We start from the raw sequence: 25,120 nt of genomic DNA, 5'->3' as shown, positions 1-25,120 counted from the left end.
AACTAGCTAGACAAGTCCTTCACCAGCTCATTATAGAGGGGAAGAGAAGAACTCCAGGATCCAAAAGAGAGACCGGACAAGCTAGCTCTCCCAACAAAAGGAGAGGGAGTCCTCCACGCCTAAAATAGGTGATGAGGAACCAGGAACAAGCTGAAGGACTGAACCCTTCAGAAAAAAAACCCCTCTCTCAACTAGGTCCCAGCGATCCCTCGCAATTTGCCCCCAGATGCAAAGAGACTCTGACCCAGTAGATCCCTGCAACAAGGGAACTCCGAAGACGGCGAGCCTCTAACCCGTGATTACGAACCCACGGACAAAATTGGAGCAACCATCTCAGAGACGCCCATTCCAGATAGGATCGAGCCATCCTCTAAAAAGAGTGACATGGCCAAAAAGGGGAAGGTTAAAATAGACCTCCTCAAAAAGGAAGAAATCTGCCACAGCAGAATTTAAACTCCAAGCCGACAGCTTGATAGTCACAGAAATAATCCCCTCAGCCCTAGTCCTGCGGACCTCAAATGAGAACTCCATCTGCAGTCTCAGACATACATTTGAAAACTTCTGGATAGATAGATCAAATGGATGATCGTAAGGAACATCCGTTCCGGAAGAGCACGCTCAGAGAATGGATTTCTGTCAAGAGCCGTAGTGGGCCTTCACCCACTATCAAATTCGAGACCCTCCCGTCTACTCAGGAGGAAACTCACTAACTCAGAAATAATCCACTCACCAAGAGGTCCCAACTGGCATGTATCCAGAAGACCAGACTTCAGCCAAATGCTCGACTGAAAAAACCCCTAAGGATGACTGGAAGGAAAATCCTGATTCGCATACCCCAGAAACCACTCTCTCCCTGCTGACAGGGAAGGGACCAAGACAAAACTGCTTCGGGGGACTAGGAAAAAAGTCCCCAACACCGAAAGAGCTGAACCGAACACTGGAGAACTAGTCGGCGACCGGTAAACCACAAAGACTCTAGGCAGATTCAAGAACCCAAGCCATGTTGAAAACTTGCCCTGGGCTAAATTCACCCAGCATCAACTAGGACCTGAAGGTGAATTAGAGGGCAGAACTCGAAGCAGATTTAACTTCAAAAAGCTCTAAAGCAAAGAGCTTTCCTAATAAAAGACGCTGGAAAATACAAACGCCAAGACTTGGGAGCCACCATAACACCTAGAAATAGGCTACTGATACATTAAACCCCGGATTCCAAAACTGAAGACCAAAGCGAGGTTCCAGAAGAAAAAAACAGTCCCTAAGAACCAGACCTGCTTAAACAAGCATGATTTTAAATGTACATCCGGCAACAGCCTCCGGATTCTAATCATCCACCTTCTAGTTCCATAGAGGAAACTACCAGACTACACTGGACCACTTTGGACAGGAGAGATAACCTTCTTCCTAAATCCATTGTGCATTCTCTCAGAATAGAGAAATCAAGAAAACTCTGCTTAAAGATCATCGGACCCAGAAGGACGAGAAAACCCCTCCCCTAATTGGACCGTTCACCCACAGTGTTGACACTGCAGAGTGTACCGGGACAAGACTCCAAAAGTCTCCTGGTCCAGAAAAAACTGAATGAAAAGCTCAACTACAGCCTCTAGGATCCCCGGACCCATATGATCCAGCATCAAGTGCCCATCCAGAAGAACTGAAGACAGGTCCTGCCTGCCCTTCAGTATAGAAGGGCCCACTTTGCCCAGACCAGAATAATTAGAAAAGGCTCCTTTTCTATATTAGAAAGAAATAACAGACTGAACTATTACCCAAAACAGGTCCTGCCTGTCATCAAGGGTACGACACATCTGTCATGACTAACAAAAAACTTAAGTTCCAGAAGTGCTAGGAACTAAAAATAAACAAATATAAAAACAAGCTCTGAGGCTTAAACTTACATATCTATAAAATTGAGGGAACATCACCCCAACCAGAGATTTAGAAGCTTCCATCGGAAGACATCCATCTCGACCATCAAAGTCGATATAACCAGAACAATCCAAGACAGATTAGAAAAGAAAATGGTTAAATGCACCAAAAAGAATTCAAAAGGGTGTGCAACGAACAGGTCCTGCCTGTGTACAACACAACCCCCCCCCATGGAGCTCGGGACTGGGATTCTATAACTATATACATAGAGAGACTATAAAAGGAGAGAATCCAACCCTCTCCACTCATCTAATCAAGATAGTTATCAGATATACTCAGGAGGACTGAGATCCACCTGACGGATCAAGACTGGTAACCTCCAACATCGCCAAAATCTCTCTCAAGAGTAAACGTAGGGCAGTCACTCTAAGTCTAAAAGCCAAAATCTCCTCAGTCGGAGGAATCAATTCAGGCGATTCCAACCCCGGAGATTCTACCTCTGAAGCCTCAGATGGAACCGCACCTCCAGATGACAGTTCTGGCACAATCATCAATTTACACGACGGCTTATGTGTAGGACAGCATGGATTAAAGCTTCGCTTCATAGGCGGAAGAGGCAAACTCGCTAAAGCTATATAGATGGCCATGCGAAAACGCGCAGTAACCTCCGGTGGAAAAAAAGTCTCCCTCAGACGAAGGAGTAATGGCACTTAGGGGAACTGCAGAGGTAGACGGCTCAGTGGTCTCTAACATCTCAACATTGTTAGAAGAGAACACCCTATTGCGGGATACAGAACATAATTGAGCAGGCTGGTCTACCCGGTCCTCCTTACAACATACGCAGGTATCAAAATCTGTATCAGAGGAATCCTCTAGAATATCAGACACCTCCATAATTTCAATTAAAAGTTTTAGACAAAAAGCAAACTGGCACATACACCCCCAATGGCTGGGATACTCACCACCTCCTATGACCCAGACAGATAGAGAAATTAACTCTTCTCCGCAGCCACTCGGTCAGGAAACAAATGGAAAACGAGACATGACTACAGCTAGTTACATGGTGCCTCACGCAGGACCGCCCCTGCTAGAAAAAGCATACCAGCTTAATAAAACTGCGTAGCTCTGTAACCTGTATGTTCCGCATCAACCAACAAGCCTAAAAAGTCTCCTTACACATACGCAGTTAAAATCACATAACAAACATGATTAAAAAGACCCCACTGTTCAACAATCCCCCTCAGGAGATATTAACCCTCAATTCCATAAAGATAAAGGAGTCCCACCGAGACCCTATCTTCTATAGTTAATGTGTGTATAAAATTAAACGATCTTACCGGAATCCAATCCGTGGAACATCAACATGGTTCAAGTTTGACAGATAGTAGCAGCGCCTCTGACATGGACTTGAGTGAAGAAAGCAAGCAAAATTTGTCAACGCTGATTGCTTATAGGAGCTGTTAATCTGATTCTGGATGGCTTCGCAGAAAGACTCTCCCTGCATTTTCAGACTAACTTTCATCAATGCTCTCACTGAGAGGCTCACAAGACTACTTAAAACTCCAGTTCCATCCCGAAGGGCAGGTACCCCTCATAAGAACTACTCTGAAAAAACCTCTGACACTTCTCTGCCAACCTCCTGTGACGAAAGGCAAAGAATGACTGGGGGATGAGGAATGCAGGGGGGAGGTATTTGAGCCTTTGGCTGTGGTGTCTTTACCTCCTCCTGGTGGCCAGGGTCTGTATTCCCACAAGTAATGAATGCAGCTGTGGACTCTCCCTTATTTAGAAGGAACAGGATACTTGAGTCAAGTTTAGCCAAGAAGTGGTTAAAGGGACAGTCTAGTCAAAATTAAACTTTAATGATTCAGACATGCAATTTTAAACAACTTTCTATTTGAATATTATCAGCAAATTTGCTTTGTTCTCTTGGTATTCTTTGTTGAAAGCTAAACCTAGGTAGGCTTATATGCAAATTTCTAAGACTTTGAAGGCCGCCTTTTATCTGAATACATTTTGACACTTTAACTGGAGTGCTTTAGCTCTTGTCTGCCATATAGATAACATTGTGCTCTCTCCCGTGCAGTTATTTATGAGTCAGCATTGATTGGCTAAAATGCAACCCTGTCAAAAGACCTGAAAAAGAGGCAGTCTGCAGAGGCTTAGATACAAGGTAATCGCAGAGGTAAAAAGTGTATTAATATAACAGTGTTGGTTATGCAAAACTGAGGAATGGGTAATAAAGGGATTATCTTTTTAAACAAACATTTTCAAGTAGAATGTCCCTTTAACAGAATACTAACCTTCTAATAAATTCCAGTCAATATCTTGGTTCTCTGGTTTGGTAAGAGCTGGGTACTTGTTGAACAGATTAGCCACAAAGGCCAGATTCAGTTTGGGATTTCCACTGACAACATCAGCAGGTGTAACAAACTGCCTGCAGCCTAGACGATCTGCCTGCTGCAGCATGAAATCTGCCCTCTTCAGGTCATCTTTTTCCTGTTTGAGCAAATAAAATGAATATTAATTATATTGCTTATAGTTACATGAAACCTGCATTTTTCTTTCATGATTCCGACAACTAGCTAGCTGTGTTTCACAAGGCAAAGAAGCTTACATCAGTTACTTACACTGAAGCCAGACATGTTAATGTCAATCCTCTCTTCACCCTCTTTCTGTCCTTTGGGTGCAATTTGATTCAAAATCTGGAAATAAGCCCTTGAATCCTGCAAATAATAATAAATCATCTATAAGACGTGACTTAACAACACATGTAAAAGCTAAAACATTACATTCTGACCAGTAGGACAGAAGCCCACACTAGTGAGCGATATAATAAAAACACTAAACTCAGAGCATGAAGTGTGTGAGAATGGCAGAAATGCTCAAAAAGATTGAGGGTTTCTTTAACATTTCAAATCCTAAATGATGTAGAAAGACATTTATAAAGTTCATACCTCCTAGGATGTTTAATTACAGAAAAAGTTCACAGAACTCTTATCTAGTCCCCTAAGAACGATCCAGTTCAGTGTGAAGTTTGCATTTCTTAATACAATGCATGGCTGTTTAATTATGCCTTTAAGATACAAAAAGCACAAATGTTAATAATAGGCTTGTTTCCACTCTAGTGACAGCATCAAAAGAAGATGGCTTCAGTAAACTATGCTGTAGCATTGCAGGTGAAACTAGTAGAACACTTAGTTGTGTAGGAAGAGGTGTTAGATGCAATAAAATAAATACATATTTAATATGGATAAAAGAGGGGTGATACAATAGAAACTTTCAAATATACAGTATTAAGGGATTTCATAAACGTGGAGGTTGAAGGGTAATTTTACTAAAAGTGCAATGCCAGGGATGAAAGGTAGTAGGTTAAGTATTAAGTTGTGAACTTAATCCTTTACAGAAAAGGTTCTTAGCTCATGGAATAGACCTCCAATAAAGGTTAAAGTAACATCAACTTTAATTAAATTCTTACATTTCAAAACAAGTAAAAGCCATGCCTATTTAGTCTGCCCATATCTGCCTTCAAAAGGATTAAATTACTATAAAAGGTAAATGCTCTTCATAAATCTACACCCTCTGCTAAAGGAAGTTGAACATAAGGCTACATGTGATATAATGAAAAAAACATAATTTATGCTTACCTGATAAATTTATTTCTCTTGTAGTGTATTCAGTCCACGGATCATCCATTACTTATGGGATATATTCCCTTCCCAACAGGAAGTTGCAAGAGGATCACCCAAGCAGAGCTGCTATATAGCTCCTCCCCTCCACGTCATATCCAGTCATTCGACCGAAACAAGACAAGAAAGGAGAAACCATAGGGAGCAGTGGTGACTGGAGTTTTAATTAAAATTTAGATCTGCCTTAAAAAAGACAGGGCGGGCCGTGGACTGAATACACTACAAGAGAAATAAAATTATCAGGTAAGCATAAATTATGTTTTCTCTTGTTAAGTGTATTCAGTCCACGGATCATCCATTACTTATGGGATACCAATACCAAAGCTAAAGTACACGGATGATGGGAGGGATAAGGCAGGAACTTAAACGGAAGGAACCACTGCCTGTAGAACCTTTCTCCCAAAAACAGCCTCCGAAGAAGCAAAAGTGTCAAATTTGTAAAATTTTGAAAAAGTGTGAAGCGAAGACCAAGTTGCAGCCTTGCAAATCTGTTCAACAGAGGCCTCATTCTTAAAGGCCCAGGTGGAAGCCACAGCTCTAGTGGAATGAGCTGTAATTCTTTCAGGGGGCTGCTGTCCAGCAGTCTCATAGGCTAAACGTATTATGCTACGAAGCCAAAAGGAGAGAGAGGTTGCCAAAGCTTTTTGACCTCTCCTCTGTCCAGAGTACACGACAAACAGGGAAGAAGTTTGACGAAAATCTTTAGTTGCCTGTAAATAGAACTTCAGGGCACAGACTACGTCCAGATTATGCAAAAGTCGTTCCTTCTTTGAAGAAGGATTAGGACATAATGATGGAACAACAATCTCCTGATTGATATTCCTGTTAGAAACTACCTTTGGTAAAAACCCAGGTTTAGTACGCAGAACTACCTTGTCTGAATGGAAAATCAGATAAGGAGAATCACAATGTAAGGCAGATAACACAGAGACTCTTCGAGCCGAGGAAATAGCCATCAAAAACAGAACTTTCCAAGATAAAAGTTTAATATCAATGGAATGAAGGGGTTCAAACGGAACCCTTTGAAGAACTTTAAGAACCAAGTTTAAGCTCCACGGAGGAGCAACAGTCTTAAACACAGGCTTAATCCTAGCCAAAGCCTGACAAAAAGCCTGGACGTCTGGAACTTCTGCCAGACGTTTGTGTAAGAGAATAGACAGAGCAGAAATCTGTCCCTTCAACGAACTAGCAGATAAGCCCTTTTCTAAACCCTCTTGTAGAAAGGACAATATCCTAGGAATCCTAACCTTACTCCATGAGTAACTCTTGGATTCGCACCAATATAAATATTTACGCCATATCTTATGGTAAATTTTTCTGGTAACAGGCTTCCGTGCCTGTATTAAGGTATCAATAACCGACTCCAAGAAGCCATGCTTTGATAGGATCAAGCGTTCAATCTCCATGCAGTCAGCCTCAGAGAAATTAGATTTGGATGGTTGAACGGACCTTGTATTAGAAGGTCCTGCCTCAGAGGCAGAGACCATGGTGGACAGGACGACATGTCCACTAGGTCTGCATACCAGGTCCTGCGTGGCCACGCAGGCGCTATCAAAATCACTGATGCTCTCTCCTGTCTGATCTTGGCAATCAGTCGAGGTAGCAGCGGAAATGGTGGAAATACATAAGCCATGTTGAAAACCCAAGGGGCTGCCAGAGCATCTATCAGCGCCGCTCCCGGGTCCCTGGACCTGGATCCGTAACAAGGAAGCTTGGCGTTCTGGCGAGAAGCCATGAGATCTAGTTCTGGTGTGCCCCAACGATGAATCAGTTGAGCGAAGACCTCCGGATGAAGTTCCCACTCCCCCGGATGAAAAGACTGGCGACTTAGAAAGTCCGCCTCCCAGTTCTCCACGCCTGGGATGTAGATCGCTGACAGGTGGCAAGAGTGAGACTCTGCCCAGCGAATTATCTTTGAGACTTCTAACATCGCTAGGGAACTTCTGGTTCCCCCTTGATGGTTGATGTAAGCCACAGTCGTGATGTTGTCCGACTGAAATCTGATGAACCTCAGTGTTGCTAGCTGAGGCCAAGCTAGAAGAGCATTGAATATTGCTCTCAACTCCAGAATATTTATTGGGAGGAGTTTCTCCTCCTGAGTCCATAATCCTTGAGCCTTCAGGGAGTTCCAGACTGCGCCCCAACCTAGAAGGCTGGCATCTGTTGTTACAATCGTCCAATCTGGCCTGCGAAAGGTCATCCCCTTGGACAGATGGACCCGAGAAAGCCACCAGAGAAGAGAATCTCTGGTCTCTTGATCCAGATTTAGTAGAGGGGACAAATCTGAGTAATCCCCATTCCACTGACTTAGCATGCATAATTGCAGCGGTCTGAGATGCAGGCTCGCAAATGGCACTATGTCCATTGCCGCTACCATTAAGCCGATTACTTCCATGCACTGAGCGACTGACGGGCGTGGAATGGAATGAAGGACACGGCAAGCATTCAGAAGCTTTGATAACCTGGACTTTGTCAGGTAAATCTTCATCTCTATAGAATCTATAAGAGTCCCCAGGAAGGGAACCCTTGTGAGTGGTAATAGAGAACTCTTTTCCACGTTCACCTTCCACCCATGCGACCTCAGAAATGCCAGAACTATCTCTGTATGAGATTTGGCAATTTGAAAGCTTGACACCTGTATCAGGATGTCGTCTAGATACGGAGCCACCGCAATGCCTCGCGGTCTTAGCACCGCCAGAAGTGAGCCCAGAACCTTTGTAAAGATTCTCGGGGCTGTAGCTAACCCGAAGGGAAGAGCTACAAACTGGTAATGCCTGTCTAGAAAGGCAAATCTTAGGTACCGATAATGATCCTTGTGAATCGGTATGTGAAGGTATGCATCCTTTAAGTCCACTGTGGTCATGTATTGACCCTCTTGGATCATGGGTAGGATGGTTTGAATAGTTTCCATTTTGAATGATGGCACTCTTAGGAATTTGTTTAAGATTTTTAGGTCCAAGATTGGTCTGAAGGTTCCCTCTTTCTTGGGAACCACAAACAGATTTGAGTAAAAACCTTGCCCTTGTTCCGTCCGCGGAACTGGGTGGATCACCCCCATTACTAAGAGGTCTTGTACACAGCGTAGAAATGCCTCTTTCTTTATTTGGTTTGCTGATAACCTTGAAAGATGAAATCTCCCTTGTGGAGGAGAAGCTTTGAAGTGCAGAAGATATCCCTGAGATATGATCTCCAACGCCCAGGGATCCTGGACATCTCTTGCCCAAGCCTGGGCGAAGAGAGAAAGTCTGCCCCCCACTAGATCCGTTTCCGGATAGGGGGCCCTCTCTTCATGCTGTCTTAGGGGCAGAAGTAGGTTTTCTGGCCTGCTTGCCCTTGTCCCAGGACTGGTTAGCTTTCCAGCCCTGTCTGTAACGAGCAACAGTTCCTTCCTGTTTTGGAGCGGAGGAAGTTGATGCTGCTCCTGCCTTGAAGTTACGAAAGGCACGAAAATTAGACTGTTTGGCCTTTGATTTGGCCCTGTCCTGAGGAAGAGTATGACCCTTACCTCCAGTAATGTCACCAATAATTTCTTTCAAGCCGGGCCCGAATAAGGTCTGCCCTTTGAAAGGAATATTAAGCAATTTAGGATTTAGAAGTCACGTCAGCTGACCAGGATTTAAGCCATAGCGCTCTGCGCGCCTGGATGGCGAATCCGGAGTTCTTAGCCGTTCGTTTGGTTAAATGTACAACGGCATCAGAAACAAATGCGTTAGCTATCTTAAGTGCTTTAAGCTTGTCCATAATCTCGTCCAATGGAGCTGTGCGAATGGCCTCTTCCAGAGACTCAAACCAGAATGCCGCAGCAGCAGTGACAGACGCAATGCATGCAAGGGGCTGTAAGATAAAACCTTGTTGAACAAACATTTTCTTAAGGTAACCTTCTAATTTTTTATCCATTGGATCCGAAAAAGCACAACTATCCTCCACCGGGATAGTGGTACGTTTAGCTGAAGTAGAAACTGCTCCCTCCACCTTAGGGACCGTCTGCCATAAGTCCCGTGTAGTGGCGTCTATTGGAAACATTTTTCTAAATATAGGAGGTGGGGAAAAGGGCACACCGGGTCTATCCCACTCCTTGCTAATAATTTCTGTAAGCCTTTTAGGTATAGGAAAAACGTCAGTACACACCGGCACCGCATAGTATCTATCCAGCCTACATAATTTCTCTGGAATTGCAACTGTGTTACAGTCATTCAGAGCCGCTAAAACCTCCCCTAGCAATACACGGAGGTTCTCAAGCTTAAATTTAAAATTAGAGATCTCTGAATCCGGTTTCCCTGGATCAAATCCGTCACCCACAGAATGAAGCTCTCCGTCCTCATGTTCTGCAAATTGTGACGCAGTATCGGACATGGCTCTCCCATCATCAGCGCGCTCTGTCCTGAACCCAGAGCTATTGCGCTTGCCTCTTAATTCTGGCAATTTAGATAATACTTCTGTCATAACAGCAGCCATGTCTTGCAAAGTGATTTGTAAGGGCCTCTCTGATGTACTTGGCGCCACAATATCACGCGCCTCCTGAGCGGGAGGCGAAGGTACTGACACGTGAGGAGAGTTAGTCGGCATAACTTCCCCCTCGTTGTCTGGTGATAATTTCTTTACAGATAAAGACTGACTTTTATTTAAAGTGACATCAATACATTTAGTACACATATTTCTATGGCGCTCCACATTGGCCTTCAAACATAGTGAACAAACAGATTCATCTGTGTCAGACATGTTTAAACAGACTAGCAATGAGACTAGCAAGCTTGGAAAACCTTTCAAATAAGTTTACAAGCAATATAAAAAACGCTACTGCGCCTTTAAGAAGCACAAAAAAACTGTCACAGTTGAAATAACAATGAACCAAATCAGTTATAGCAACCAAATTTTCACAGTAAATGTATTAAGTTAGCAAAGTATTGCACCCACTAGCAAATGGATGATTAACCCCTTAATACCCAAAACGGATAACCAATTTAACAATTAACGTTTTTATCACAGTCAAACACACTGTCACAGGTCTGCTGTGACTGATTACCTCCCTCAAAATGAATTTTGAAGACCCCTGAGTTCTCTAGAGACGTCCTGGATCAAGGAGGAAGAAGCAGGAAGACTGTGACTGAATTTTAACTGCGCAAAAAAAGCGCTAAAATAGGCCCCTCCCACTCATATTACAACAGTGGGAAAACTCAGTTAACCTTTTCTATGCAGAAATATACGTCAGCCATGTGGAAAAAATCATGCCCCAAAAGATTTATCACCAAAGTACCTCACAAAAACGAATAACATGCCAGTAAATGTTTTAAACATACATTTTAAAAGTTATGTAGTGTTATCAATAAGCCTGCTACCAGTCGCTTCTACTGCAGTTAAGGCTCATATATTAGTTCAGTATTAACAGCATTTTCTTAGTCAAATTCCATTCCTTAGAAAATTACTTTACTGCACCTACATTCATCAGCCTGATACCAGTCACTACTACTGCATTTAAGGCTGTACTTACATTACATCGGTATCAGCAGTATTTTCTAGTCAATTCCATTCCTTAGAAAAATTATTTACTGCACATACCTCATCTGCAGGGAAACCCGCATGCTATTCCCTTTCTGAAGTTACCCCACTCCTCAGAATGTGCGAGAACAGCCAGTGGATCTTAGTTACTTCTGCTAAGATCATAGAAAACGCAGGCAGATTCTTCTTCTAAATACTGCCTGAGAGAAAAAACAGCACACTCCGGTGCCATTTAAAAATAACAAACTTTTGATTGAAGAAATAATTAAGTATAAAAAAACTCCACACTCCTCTCACACCTTCCTACTATGTTGAGAGTTGCAAGAGAATGACTGGATATGACGTGGAGGGGAGGAGCTATATAGCAGCTCTGCTTGGGTGATCTTCTTGCAACTTCCTGTTGGGAAGGGAATATATCCCATAAGTAATGGATGATCCGTGGACTGAATACACTTAACAAGAGAAAAGGCTACAGGGGTATAAATGAAAATAGACAATGCAAAACAATATGGGGTTACGGTCAAGAAGAGCATGAAAGAGACCATGTGGGATATAAAAGAAATAAACATAAAGCTATATGAGGTGTAAAAAAGATCTCAGTCAAATCCCAGTTACATTAATTAATATGTACCTTAACAGAATTACCAAAGTCAGTGAGCTGAAGGAAAAAAGAGCAGAAAAGGGCAAATCCATTGGATGCAATAGAGAAAAAATAAAAAATAGATTAATTGCATAAAGCAGTCAAACTCAGGACAGCAACTGTTTGCAGGATTTAAAATTAGTAAACAAGGTAGCGCAAAACTGTTATGATTTTTTTATGGGTGAAAATAGACATTATATGGACAAGACAAACAGTAAATCATGAAGCATGTTGTACAAAACCATACTCTGGGTAAGACTAGTCACTATTGGTTTAATATAGGCTATATCAGTGGTTCTCAACCAAAGTGACCTCAAGGCCCGGTAAATTTTAGCTGAACTTTTTCAGGGCCCGGTAGTATGTGTATGTGTATATATATATATATATATATATATATATATATATATATATATATATATATATATATATATATATATATATATATATATATATATATATATATATATATATGGGCCCTGGAGTGTGGGGGTCCTGCCGAGGGTCTGTCGCTGTGAGGACCATGGGGTGTGAGGTCTGGCCCTGGAGGTTGGGAGCCCGTTCTTTGGCCCTTAATGTTGGGGGTCCTGGCTCTGGAGGTTGATGGGCCTGTTGGGGTTAGGGCAGGGAGGCTACCATGCTCATTTGCATACATTTGAATACATTTGGGTCAGTGTGAGACAGTTTTCCTGGGGCCTTGATTGGTCTCAGTCTGCCCCTTGTGTGCAGTGGGGTAAGAGTGTGCAGTGGGGGCATTACAGGTCAGGGCCCACCAGCAGGGCTATCACGGCCCGGTACTGGGCCACGGCCCGGCTGTTGAGAAACCAGGGGCTATATGACCAAAAGTATGAGGACACCTGACAATTGCACCTATGTGAGATTGTTGGCGATACCTTTCCAAAATCATGGTTATTAATATGTAGTTATTCTTCTGAGAGGATTTTCCACAAGATTTTGTAGTGTACATCTATGGGAATTTGTGCCTATTTAGCCAAATGCGCATTTGTGAGGTCAGGCACTGATGTTGGATGAGAAGGTCTGGCTCACAATCGACATTTCAATTCACGCCAAAGGTGTTCAATGGGGTGAAGGTTAAGGCTCTGGGCAGGCCACTTGAGGTTCTCCACACCAAACTAATAAAACCATATATTTATGGATTTTGCTTTGTGCACAAGAACAAAGTCATGCTGGAGCCAGAAAGGGCATTCCCCAAACTGGTGCCACAAAGTGGTCTATAATGTCTTTGTATCCTGTAGTATTAAGATGACTCTTCACTCAAACTAAGGGGCCTAGTCCAAATGCTGGAAACGGCATCAAGCCATTATCCCTACTCCACTAAACTTACAGTAGGCAATATGCACCCAGACTCTTCCCACAGACAGTCCATGATGTACGATTTATCACTCCAGAGAACACGTTTACACTGCTCAAGAGTCCAGTGGTGGTGTGCTTTACACCACTTCAGTTGACTTTGACATTGCGCATGTTCATTTAAGGCTTGTGTACAGCTGCTTGGCCATGGAACCCTTTTTTATGAAACTTCCAACGCACAGTTCTTGTGCTGATGTTGCTTCCAGAGAAAGTTTGGAACCCTGTAGAGTGGTGCAACAGATATTTTATGTGCTAAGCCTTTCAACTTTCGGCAGCCCCCTCAGTGTTTTTGCATGGGCTAACATTTAGTGTCTGGACTGTTCTTGTTTCTAAACGCTTCTACTTCACAACAGTTTTTACAATTAACCAGGGCAGACATTTCAGACATCCTGTTAAAGTGTCATGTCACTGAGCTATTGGACATTTCATAACTGAATTTTAAGCACCTGTTTGCAATCAGTGCAGCAGAAACACCTGAACACAATACATTAGTAGAGGTGTCCACAAACTTTTGGCCATATAGTGTACCATGTTTTATTACTAGAAGTCTTGTACACATACCTTAATATCTGTGCTGAAATTATTGATTTTCTGCCCGCCAGCATTTTCTAAATGGAAGTTTGCCCATCTCAAGAGCAGTTCTTCTGGAGACAATTTCATCAGATCTTCTAAAGTCTCTCCCTCACGAAGCAATGCTGCCAGAGCTGGAACACACAACAGTCAGGGGGTCAATTATGGTAAAGCTGCAAAGTAAAGTTGTATGTAAAGTTCTTCTGGTGGAGAACATTATTACAACTGCCTTATTTTGGATTCAAGTTACAAAGTGATCTTCATTCTCATCTTTTGTAACCACCCTTATGTGGAAATTTTTACTTTTGAAAATGGAACAAAAGTATCAACCTTTAGTGTTCCCTCTAAGGCAAGTTTAGTGTGCGGCCCAGCAGTAAAACAGTAATAGGGGAACCACACATTGAAGTCTGTATTGTTTATTAACTGCTTCACTGCTGGGCCTCACACAAAACTGCCCTTAGAGGGAAAACTCATTCACATAAAAATATCAGAACCTATTTCAGGAGCAGTTTACGCTAACCCTCCTGGCCTTTGAACCAAAGTGAATCAAGCATTGTCTAACTCAGGGGTGCCCTGTGTCTTGGGATCTACTTTTTAAATGACCAGCTCAACGAGATCCACCCACTAAAAATGTGCCGACTCCTAAGCTTACATTCCTCCTTTTTTAAATAAAGATAAAAGAAAATGAAGAAAAATTGATAATAGGAGTAAATTAGAAAGTTGTTTAAAACTGCATGCTCTATATCTGAATCATGAAAAAGAAATGTGTTCCATATCCCTTTAAGGTTGCATGATTTAGCAACACATGGATGTGCAAAAGCATAAAGATACAACAGATTAATCCTGACAACAAAAGTAGCAATGACATAATTCAGGTTAACAGGAGCAACCCGAAAACTGTTTAATGACCTACCCCTTCACACAGCCGTAGATAAAGCAGTATCCCTAGCAACTATATTCTACTCACGCCCCAGTGTGGAGATCGTGTTACTTGACCACATCATTTTGATCACATCGGCCGCAATCTAACAACAGCGTCTTCGGGATCTACTGGTAGATCCTGATCTACCTATTGGGCACCCCTGGTCTAACCCATGTTAAAGCTATACCTAAAAAAACAGCAAGGTAGATTCAGCATAACATTGACACCGATTTTCCAAGCTTTCCAGTAGCTCCCCTTTCTATGACACACACTAAATCACTAAATAATGGGGAGGAGTGCAAGCTTAAGTAAAAGTGTTTAAAACAATACAAAAAAAATGAAATCACAAATATCGCCTGAAAGGGAAGCATGCTGGTGTCTCTTCAGGACAGGGATGCCTAAATACATAAAATAAATGCTTGCAGAAGCAAAGATTTTGGAGTAAAAATTCCTGATATTTCTATACATTTTGAAAATTACTTAAAGGGATATAAGAGTCCTTACATTAGGAGGCAAAAAAAGTACTCTATTTTAAATTTAACACCCTGATGCATACTTTCTAGAAAACACTCACCTGGAAATTACTTATATCATTAATACCTCTGGTGTTTTCCATTACTTTTTGTGCATTAGTTTCATATCTGCTCTGGATTGGCTACAATTACTTTGTAATGCAATGTAGTGTGCATATGGGCGGAGTAAAACACTGGAGACAGCAGAACATTCAGTACTCTACAGATGAGCAACGCAGCAGATTTGTGGGAAGGTTCTATTTTATTAATACACTTTGGCTCTCAATATATTATGAACCAGTATGTCCCTTTAATAGAATTCTGTTTAAAACCATAACCATATTTTACTGAACTGCAAAACTGTACATTTCTTTAGCTTTGATTTCCTGCCGAACATCTGTGGCCAAATTAAATATCCTCAAATTAATCTATTATTTATAACCACAGATCTATTTGTTAATCAATACTAATATATTACCTTCATTTCTGCTGATCTCAATGTCTGCAAACAAACCAATCTTAATGATTTGCCAAAGAAGGCCAAGCACCAGGTGAGGTTTGCCAGCTTTAAGGTCTTCTGCTCCAATATTCACCACATGACATCCAATAGCTGATGAAGAGTTCAATGCCAGGTTCAAATTTTCCTGTGAATAGGAAACATATATTCAGACTAGTTATAGTTTGTAATAATTCTATAATATTCTACAGCCAATATTAAGGCTTGACTTTTAGATATTATCTATAGCAAGTACTATCATGCCTTTTAGAAATGATTTCATCTCTGCTGCAAATAATCCCTTTTATGTGGAAAAAGAGACAGTTTTAACCAAAGTACCTTGCAATTTATAGCTTTGCTGTATCACAATAATTACTAAATTTAGCTAGCATTTTCTATAAAATTTTGCATGAACTTGCTCATTCTATTTAATTGGTCATTCAGCTTGAACATTATTTTAAGTGTAAGTATTTAGGCAAATTATATATTACCTGGATGGTGAATGGGGTCAGCTTTTTCTTGTTTATTGCCCTTTCATCAATAGTGTCAGCAACAGACAAATTGATCATTTTACTGGTCAAAAAATAAAAACAAACAAATATTTCAGCTTTGATATAATAAATGTAGAAGACTGAATTTTGATGTTCTGAAATTTAGGCAAAAGTCAAAAGTCTGATAAGAGATTGAGAAAACTCTAGATCAGAGGTAGGGGATGGGCGAATGTTTCTAAAAATTCAAAACAAATTTTGATACATTTGTTCATATCAAATTTTGAATGTTTATATTACATTCTATTTTCGTTTTTGAATTTTTCAATAACATTTGAAAATATTCGTTATTCAAATATTACATCGAAATAGTATTTCTAGTCTACAACTGTGTTTAATAAATATAATATTCGAATATGAATGTGACATTCAAAAACTGTAAATAACAATAGAATTTTTAAGAATATTCATTCTTACCAACATTCAATTATGTAAATCGAATTTCTACAATAACATTCAAATTTGAATGTAAACATTCGCCCATACCTAATCAGAGGGTGAACATACACCACTAACTAAAATAATTGCAGTATTTACTTATTTTTCTTATGAATCCATGCAATACATCAGAAATGGAACTATTAAGTCAATTAAACTTTACCGATTCAGATAGAGCATGCGATTTTAAACACATTTTCAGTTTACTTTTTTTTTTTTTTATTATCAAATTTGCTTATTCTCTTGGTATTGGGTAGATTCATAGGACTTCAGGAATGTGCACATGCAATTGGCACTCTATGCTGGCAGTATTTGCAACAATCATTGTAGCAATGTTACAAAGTTGCAAACTGCTGCCATAGAGAGTAAGACATGTGCACGCTCCTGAAATCATATGCAGCTCCTTAGTTTTACTCATTAACAAAGGATACAAAAAAACAAAGCATATTTGAAGTAACATAAGAAAATTAGAAAGTTGTTTAAATTAAACTTGTAAAGCATGCAATTTCAGACTTAAGTGCCCCTTCAAGCTTTGTTGAAATGTATTATCAATTAAAAACAAAAAAGCATTTTAAACATTTCCTTAAAGCCCCTTACAATTATTAAAAAAAGGTGTCATGGATGCTTGTTTTGAGTATCAACAATTTGGGAATACACTCTGAAAAAGGGTTGCCATCCCTGCTCTAGATTAATGTGGTAAAAAAGGCCAAAACGTACATTTTTAAATGCATGTTATGTATGTATGTTATGTATGTATGTTATGCATGCATGCATGTTATGTATGTATGCATGATATGTATGCATGCATGTATGCATGCATGTTATGTATGTATGTATGCATGCATGTTATGTATGTATGTATGTATGCATGCATGTTATGTATGTATGCATGCATGTTATGTATGTATGCATGCATGTTATGTATGTATGCATGCATGTTATGTATGTATGTATGCATGCATGCTATGTATGCATGTTATGTATGTATGCATGCATGTTATGTATGTATGCATGCATGTTATGTATGCATGTTATGTGTGTATGTATGTATGTTATGCTATGTATGCATGTAATGCTATGTATGCATGTAATGCTATGTATGCATGCATATGTATGTATGTATGTATGTATGTTATGCATGCATGTTATGCATGCTATGCATGCATGCATGTTATGCATGCATGTTATGCATGCATGCATGTTATGCATGCATGCATGTTATGCATGCATGCATGTTATGTATGCATGTAATGTTATGCATGCATGCATGTTATGTATGCATGTAATGCTATGTATGCATGTAATGCTATGTATGCATGTAATGCTATGTATGCATGCATGTTATGTGTGTATGTATGTATGTATGTTATGCATGCATGTTATGTATGCATGCATGTTATGCATGCATGTTATGTATGCATGCATGTTATGCATGCATGTTATGTATGCATGCATGTTATGCATGCATGTTATGTATGCATGCATGTTATGTATGCATGCATGTTATGCATGCATGCATGTTATGCATGCATGTTATGCATGCATGTTATGCATGCATGCATGTTATGCATGCATGTAATGCTATGTATGCATGTAATGCTATGTATGCATGTAATGCTATGTATGCATGTATGTTATGTATGCATGGCATGTATGTATGCATGTTATGTATGTATGTATGCTTGTTATGCATGTTATGCATGCATGCTATGTATGCATGTCATGTATGTATGCTTGTTATGCATGTTATGCATGCATGCTATGTATGCATGCATGTTATGTATGCTTGTTATGCATGTTATGTATGCATGCATGTATGCATGTTACGTATGCATGTATGAATGTTATGTATGCATGTTATCTATATATGCATGTTATTTATGTATGTATGTTATTTATATATATATATATATATATATATATATATATATATATATATATATATGTTATTAATGTATGTATGTATGTTATGTATGTATGTTATTTATATATGTATGTATGTTATTTATATATGTATGTTATGTATGTATGTTATTTATATATGTATGTATGTTATGTATACATATATATGCATGTTATTAATTTATGTATGTTATGTATATATGTATGTATGTTATGTATGTTATGTATATATGTATATATGTATGTATGTTATGTATGTTATGTATATATGCATGTATGTTATGCATGTATGTTATGCATGTATGTTATGTATGTTACTTATATATGTATGTTATTTATAAATGTAATGTATGTATGTTATTTATATATATATATATATGCATGTTATTAATGTATGTATGTTATTTACATATGTATGTATGTTATGTATGTTACTTATATATGTATGTTACTTATATATGTATGTATGTATGTTATTTATGTATGTATGTTATTTATGTATGTATGTTATTTATATATGTATGTTATTTATATATGTATGTTATTTATATATGTATGTTATTTATATATGTATGTTATTTATATATGTATGTTATTTATATATGTATGTTATTTATATATGTATCTCAGTTATTTATGTATGTATGTTATTTATATATGTATGTATGTTATTTATATATGTATGAATGTTATTTACATATGTATGTATACATATAGATCGCCTGGGTGCAAGCCAATATTTGTTTATAATATATAGTGATTTTGTAGAGATGGGCACTCACAGTACTTATAATAAAAGTTCAAGCTTTATTGAAGTTATTCTAAAAAGTCAGTCGACGTTTCGGACACGTCAGGCCTTTGTCAAGACAATATGTCCCAGGAACAAACAAATAATAATAAAAGTACAATAACAATGTGTAACACAGAAAAAAAGAAAGAATCCTTGTAACCAAACACTTATTGAACAATAAATATTATCAGGTAGCTGAACACAAAACCAATAGATATGTTACTTCCTATTGAATACTATCCTAAATGAGGCATAAGTATAACCCATACAGATAATGTCATATGAGGGGTGAGAGGAGATAACCAGAAATGAGTAACAGAGTTAATGCTCAGAAGATAAAAGATGCATGGCATCATATATCTGACTTTCCTCAACAAAAACGTACACTTGTTTAGTCTTGTATGTCTCCAATCATCTGTGAATATATCACCTGAATATTTTCTTTTTGTTAAGGAAATGCTGATGTATGATGCTATGCATCTTTTATCTTTACTCTGTTACTCATTTCTGGTTATCTCCTCTCACCCCTCATATGACATTATCTGTATGGGTTATACTTATGCCTCATTTAGGATAGTATTCAATAGAAAGTAACATATCTATTGGTTTTGTGTTCAGCTTGTGTTCAGCTACCTGATAATATTTATTGTTCAATAAGTGTTTGGGTTACAAGGATTCTCTCTTTTTATTGTGTTACACATTGTTATTGTACCTTTATTATTATTTGTTTGTTCCTTGGACATATTGTCTTGACATAGGCCTGATGTGTCCGAAACGTCGACTGAATTTTTAGAATAACTCTTCAATAAAGCTTGAACTGTTTTATTATAAGTCCTGTGAGTGCCCATCTCTAATATATATATATATATATATATATATATATATATATATATATATATATATATATATATATATATATATATATATATATATATATATAACACACAGAGAAAACCCAGCACTCACTTACAAGCTCTCAGCTAAGATTTAAAAGCAAAAATGGAAAGGTTAGTCACCGTATCTGGCCAAATGGGACCAGCTCACGTACCATGTCAAGGTCCTTTCCAATACCTGAGACCCTAAAACAGCCACACAATGCAAGCTTTCAAATCCAAACAAACTGAAAACAAGGGAAGGGTGCACAGGAATATGTAACCACCCTAGACATATACAAAACAGGGAAGGGAACTGCACTCTCATACCGGACCAGGTACACATCCCATGACCCTGCAACATGCTCAGCCCTGGGTGCCACTGGCACTCACAGGAAGCTGTGCTGTCCCCAGAGCCACAAGCAGTTAACCCCAGACAGGTCTGGGTGCAAGAACCATAGGGAAAATTACAAAACAAATTAATACAACACACAGAGAAAACCCAGCACTCACTTACAAGCTCTCAGCTAAGATTTAAAAGCAAAAATGGAAAGGTTAGTCACCGCATCTGGCCAAATGGGACAAGCTCAGGTACCACGTCAAGGTCCTTTCCAATACCAGAGACCCTAAAACAGCCACACAATGCAAGCTTTCAAATCCAAACAAACTGAAAACAAGGGAAGGGTGCACAGGAATATGTAACCACCTTAGACATATACAAAACACGGAAGGGAACTGCACTCTCATACCGGACCAGGTACACATCCCATGACCCTGCAACATGCTCAGCCCTGGGTGCCACTGATGTGTACCTGGTCCGGTATGAGAGTGCAGTTCCCTTCCGTGTTTGTTGCGCCAAAATTAGAGCAGAAGTTGTTGTACAATAAAATGCTCTATGAAAATGTCCAATGCCTGCTGCTATTAGTGGTGTCTCATTCCTCCTTGGTGAGACTAAAATTGGGAAAAGGTTGAATAGGGTATGTTCTAATAGCGCTTGCAGAAGATGTTCCTCATAAGCAAGTGGAGGGGGGAAAAACAAAAATGGGAATGTCCCCAGATGAGTGTTGAATAATTGAGATCAAAATAAGTGATAATAAATGCTCACCTGTTAGATCACAGGGATCAGCGACGAGTAGATACAAGTGGTGTGTGTAGACACCAGACACGAACACCACATATGATGGAGACAGGAGTATATGCACCAAAAAAAAAAAAATATATATATATATATATATATATATATATATATAAGATGGTGTGTATAGAGGTAATTATAAATATTCAGGACCGAAAGGCAAACACATAGTTACCATGGAAACGGAGGATACTTGTGGGAATCTCCTGTTCTTACCACACTGTATTTGTGGACAGAGGGTAAAAGTGAAGGAAGTTCCTATTTAGTATGAGCTGATAACCAGGATAAAAATAAAAAATATGTAGATATAAAAATGTATATGCATATATGGATCAAAAGGTAGGGAAAAAACATAATTTATGCTTACCTGATAAATTCCTTTCTTCTGTTGTGTGATCAGTCCACGGGTCATCATTACTTCTGGGATATAACTCCTCCCCAACAGGAAATGCAAGAGGATTCACCCAGCAGAGCTGCATATAGCTCCTCCCCTCTACGTCACTCCCAGTCATTCGACCAAGAATCAACGAGAAAGGAGAAACCAAGGGTGAAGTGGTGACTGGAGTATAATTTAAAAGATATTTACCTGCCTTAAAACAGGGCGGGCCGTGGACTGATCACACAACAGAAGAAAGGAATTTATAAGGTAAGCATAAATTATGTTTTCTTCTGTTATGTGTGATCAGTCCACGGGTCATCATTACTTCTGGGATACCAATACCAAAGCAAAAGTACACGGATGACGGGAGGGATAGGCAGGCTCATTATACAGAAGGAACCACTGCCTGAAGAACCTTTCTCCCAAAAATAGCCTCCGAAGAAGCAAAAGTGTCAAATTTGTAAAATTTGGAAAAAGTATGAAGCGAAGACCAAGTTGCAGCCTTGCAAATCTGTTCAACAGAGGCCTCATTCTTAAAGGCCCAAGTGGAAGCCACAGCTCTAGTAGAATGAGCTGTAATTCTTTCAGGAGGCTGCTGTCCAGCAGTCTCATAGACTAAACGAATTATGCTACGAAGCCAGAAGGAGAGAGAGGTAGCCGAAGCCTTATGACCTCTCCTCTGACCAGAGTACACGACAAACAGGGAAGACGTTTGTCGAAAATCCTTAGTTGCCTGCAAGTAGAACTTGAGGGCACGAACTACATCCAGATTGTGTAGAAGACGTTCCTTCTTTGAAGAAGGATTTGGACACAAGGATGGAACAACAATCTCTTGATTGATATTCCTGTTAGTGACTACCTTAGGTAAGAACCCAGGTTTAGTACGCAGAACTACCTTGTCTGAGTGAAAAATCAGATAAGGAGAATCACAATGTAAGGCTGATAACTCAGAGACTCTTCGAGCCGAGGAAATAGCCATTAAAAACAGAACTTTCCAAGATAACAATTTTATATCAATGGAATGAAGGGGTTCAAACGGAACACCCTGTAAAACGTTAAGAACTAAGTTTAAACTCCATGGCGGAGCAACAGTTTTAAACACAGGCTTGATCCTAGCTAAAGCCTGACAAAAGGCCTGGACGTCTGGATTTTCTGACAGACGCCTGTGTAACAAGATGGACAGAGCTGAGATCTGTCCCTTTAATGAGCTAGCCGATAAACCCTTTTCTAAACCTTCTTGTAGAAAGGACAATATCCTAGGAATCCTAACCTTACTCCAGGAGTAACCTTTGGATTCGCACCAGTATATGTATTTACGCCATATCTTATGGTAAATCCTTCTGGTAACAGGCTTCCTAGCCTGTATCAGGGTATCAATAACCGACTCAGAAAAACCACGTTTTGATAAAATCAAGCGTTCAATTTCCAAGCAGTCAGCTTCAGAGAAGTTAGATTTTGATGTTTGAATGGACCCTGTATCAGAAGGTCCTGTCTTAGAGGTAGAGACCAAGGCGGACAGGATGACATGTCCACTAGATCTGCATACCAAGTCCTGCGTGGCCATGCAGGCGCTATTAGAATCACTGATGCTCTCTCCTGTTTGATTTTGGCAATCAATCGAGGAAGCAGCGGGAAGGGTGGAAACACATAAGCCATCCCGAAGTTCCAAGGTGCTGTCAAAGCATCTATCAGAACCGCTCCCGGATCCCTGGATCTGGACCCGTAGCGAGGAAGTTTAGCGTTCTGGCGAGACGCCATGAGATCTATCTCTGGTTTGCCCCAACGTCGAAGTATTTGGGCAAAGACCTCCGGATGAAGTTCCCACTCCCCCGGATGAAAAGTCTGGCGACTCAAGAAATCCGCCTCCCAGTTCTCCACTCCCGGGATGTGGATTGCTGACAGGTGGCAAGAGTGAGACTCTGCCCAGCGAATTATCTTTGATACTTCCATCATTGCTAGGGAGCTTCTTGTCCCTCCTTGATGGTTGATGTAAGCTACAGTCGTGATGTTGTCCGACTGAAACCTGATGAACCCCCGAGTTTTTAACTGGGGCCAAGCCAGAAGGGCATGGAGAACTGCTCTTAATTCCAGAATGTTTATTGGCAGGAGACTTTCCTCCTGATTCCATTGTCCCTGAGCCTTCAGAGAATTCCAGACAGCGCCCCAACCTAGTAGGCTGGCGTCTGTTGTTACAATTGTCCAGTCCGGCCTGCTGAATGGCATCCCCCTGGACAGATGTGGCCGAGAAAGCCACCATAGAAGAGAGTTTCTGGTCTCTTGATCCAGATTCAGAGTAGGGGACAAGTCTGAGTAATCCCCATTCCACTGACTCAGCATGCACAATTGCAGCGGTCTGAGATGTAGACGTGCAAAGGGTACTATGTCCATTGCTGCTACCATTAAGCCGATCACCTCCATGCATTGAGCTACTGACGGGAGTTGAATGGAATGAAGGACACGGCATGCATTTAGAAGCTTTGTTAATCTGTCTTCTGTCAGATAAATCTTCATTTCTACAGAATCTATAAGAGTCCCCAAGAATGGAACTCTTGTGAGAGGAAAAAGAGAACTCTTCTTTTCGTTCACTTTCCATCCATGCGACCTTAGAAATGCCAGAACTAACTCTGTATGAGACTTGGCAGTTTGAAAGCTTGAAGCTTGTATCAGAATGTCGTCTAGGTACGGAGCTACCGAAATTCCTCGCGGTCTTAGTACCGCCAGAAGGGCACCCAGAACCTTTGTGAAGATTCTTGGAGCCGTAGCCAATCCGAATGGAAGAGCTACAAACTGGTAATGCCTGTCTAAGAAGGCAAACCTTAGATACCGGTAATGATCTTTGTGAATCGGTATGTGAAGGTAAGCATCCTTTAAATCCACTGTGGTCATGTACTGACCCTTTTGGATCATGGGTAAGATTGTCCGAATAGTTTCCATTTTGAACGATGGAACTCTTAGGAATTTGTTTAGGATCTTTAAATCCAAGATTGGCCTGAAAGTTCCCTCTTTTTTGGGAACCACAAACAGGTTTGAGTAAAACCCTTGTCCTTGTTCCGACCGCGGAACCGGATGGATCACTCCCATTAATAACAGATCTTGTACACAGCGTAGAAACGCTTCTTTCTTTATCTGGTTTGTTGACAACCTTGACAGATGAAATCTCCCTCTTGGGGGAGAGAATTTGAAGTCTAGAAGGTATCCCTGAGATATGATCTCTAGCGCCCAGGGATCCTGAACATCTCTTGCCCAAGCCTGGGCGAAGAGAGAGAGTCTGCCCCCCACTAGATCCGGTCCCGGATCGGGGGCCCTCGGTTCATGCTGTCTTTGGGGCAGCAGCAGGTTTCCTGGCCTGCTTGCCCTTGTTCCAGGACTGGTTAGGTTTCCAGCCTTGTCTGTAACGAGCAACAGCTCCTTCCTGTTTTGGTGCAGTGGAAGTTGATGCTGCTCCTGCTTTGAAATCCCGAAAGGGACGAAAATTAGACTGTCTAGCCTTAGCTTTG

The 25,120-nt window shown here is 40.3% G+C and overlaps 1 protein-coding gene across 1 annotated transcript in view; it reads right to left on the bottom strand.

The window, feature by feature from the left end:
* PLS3 (plastin 3) overlaps positions 1–25,120 on the bottom strand; it is a 169,238-nt gene that overhangs the window by 89,093 nt on the left and 55,025 nt on the right. Inside the window, exons 6-10 of the mRNA XM_053718738.1 lie at positions 16,051–16,132; positions 15,542–15,707; positions 13,621–13,763; positions 4,497–4,592; positions 4,170–4,365 (exon numbers count right to left, since the gene is read on the bottom strand). Of these exons, the coding sequence (XP_053574713.1) occupies positions 4,170–4,365; positions 4,497–4,592; positions 13,621–13,763; positions 15,542–15,707; positions 16,051–16,132 (683 nt within the window). The remainder of the gene's footprint in view (positions 1–4,169; positions 4,366–4,496; positions 4,593–13,620; positions 13,764–15,541; positions 15,708–16,050; positions 16,133–25,120) is intronic.

This window comes from Bombina bombina, chromosome 1 (assembly GCF_027579735.1).
Source record: "Bombina bombina isolate aBomBom1 chromosome 1, aBomBom1.pri, whole genome shotgun sequence".
Classification (NCBI taxonomy): Eukaryota; Metazoa; Chordata; class Amphibia; order Anura; family Bombinatoridae; genus Bombina; species Bombina bombina.
Note: the sequence above shows the minus strand (reverse complement) of the source record. Positions and strands in the feature narration are given on the sequence as shown.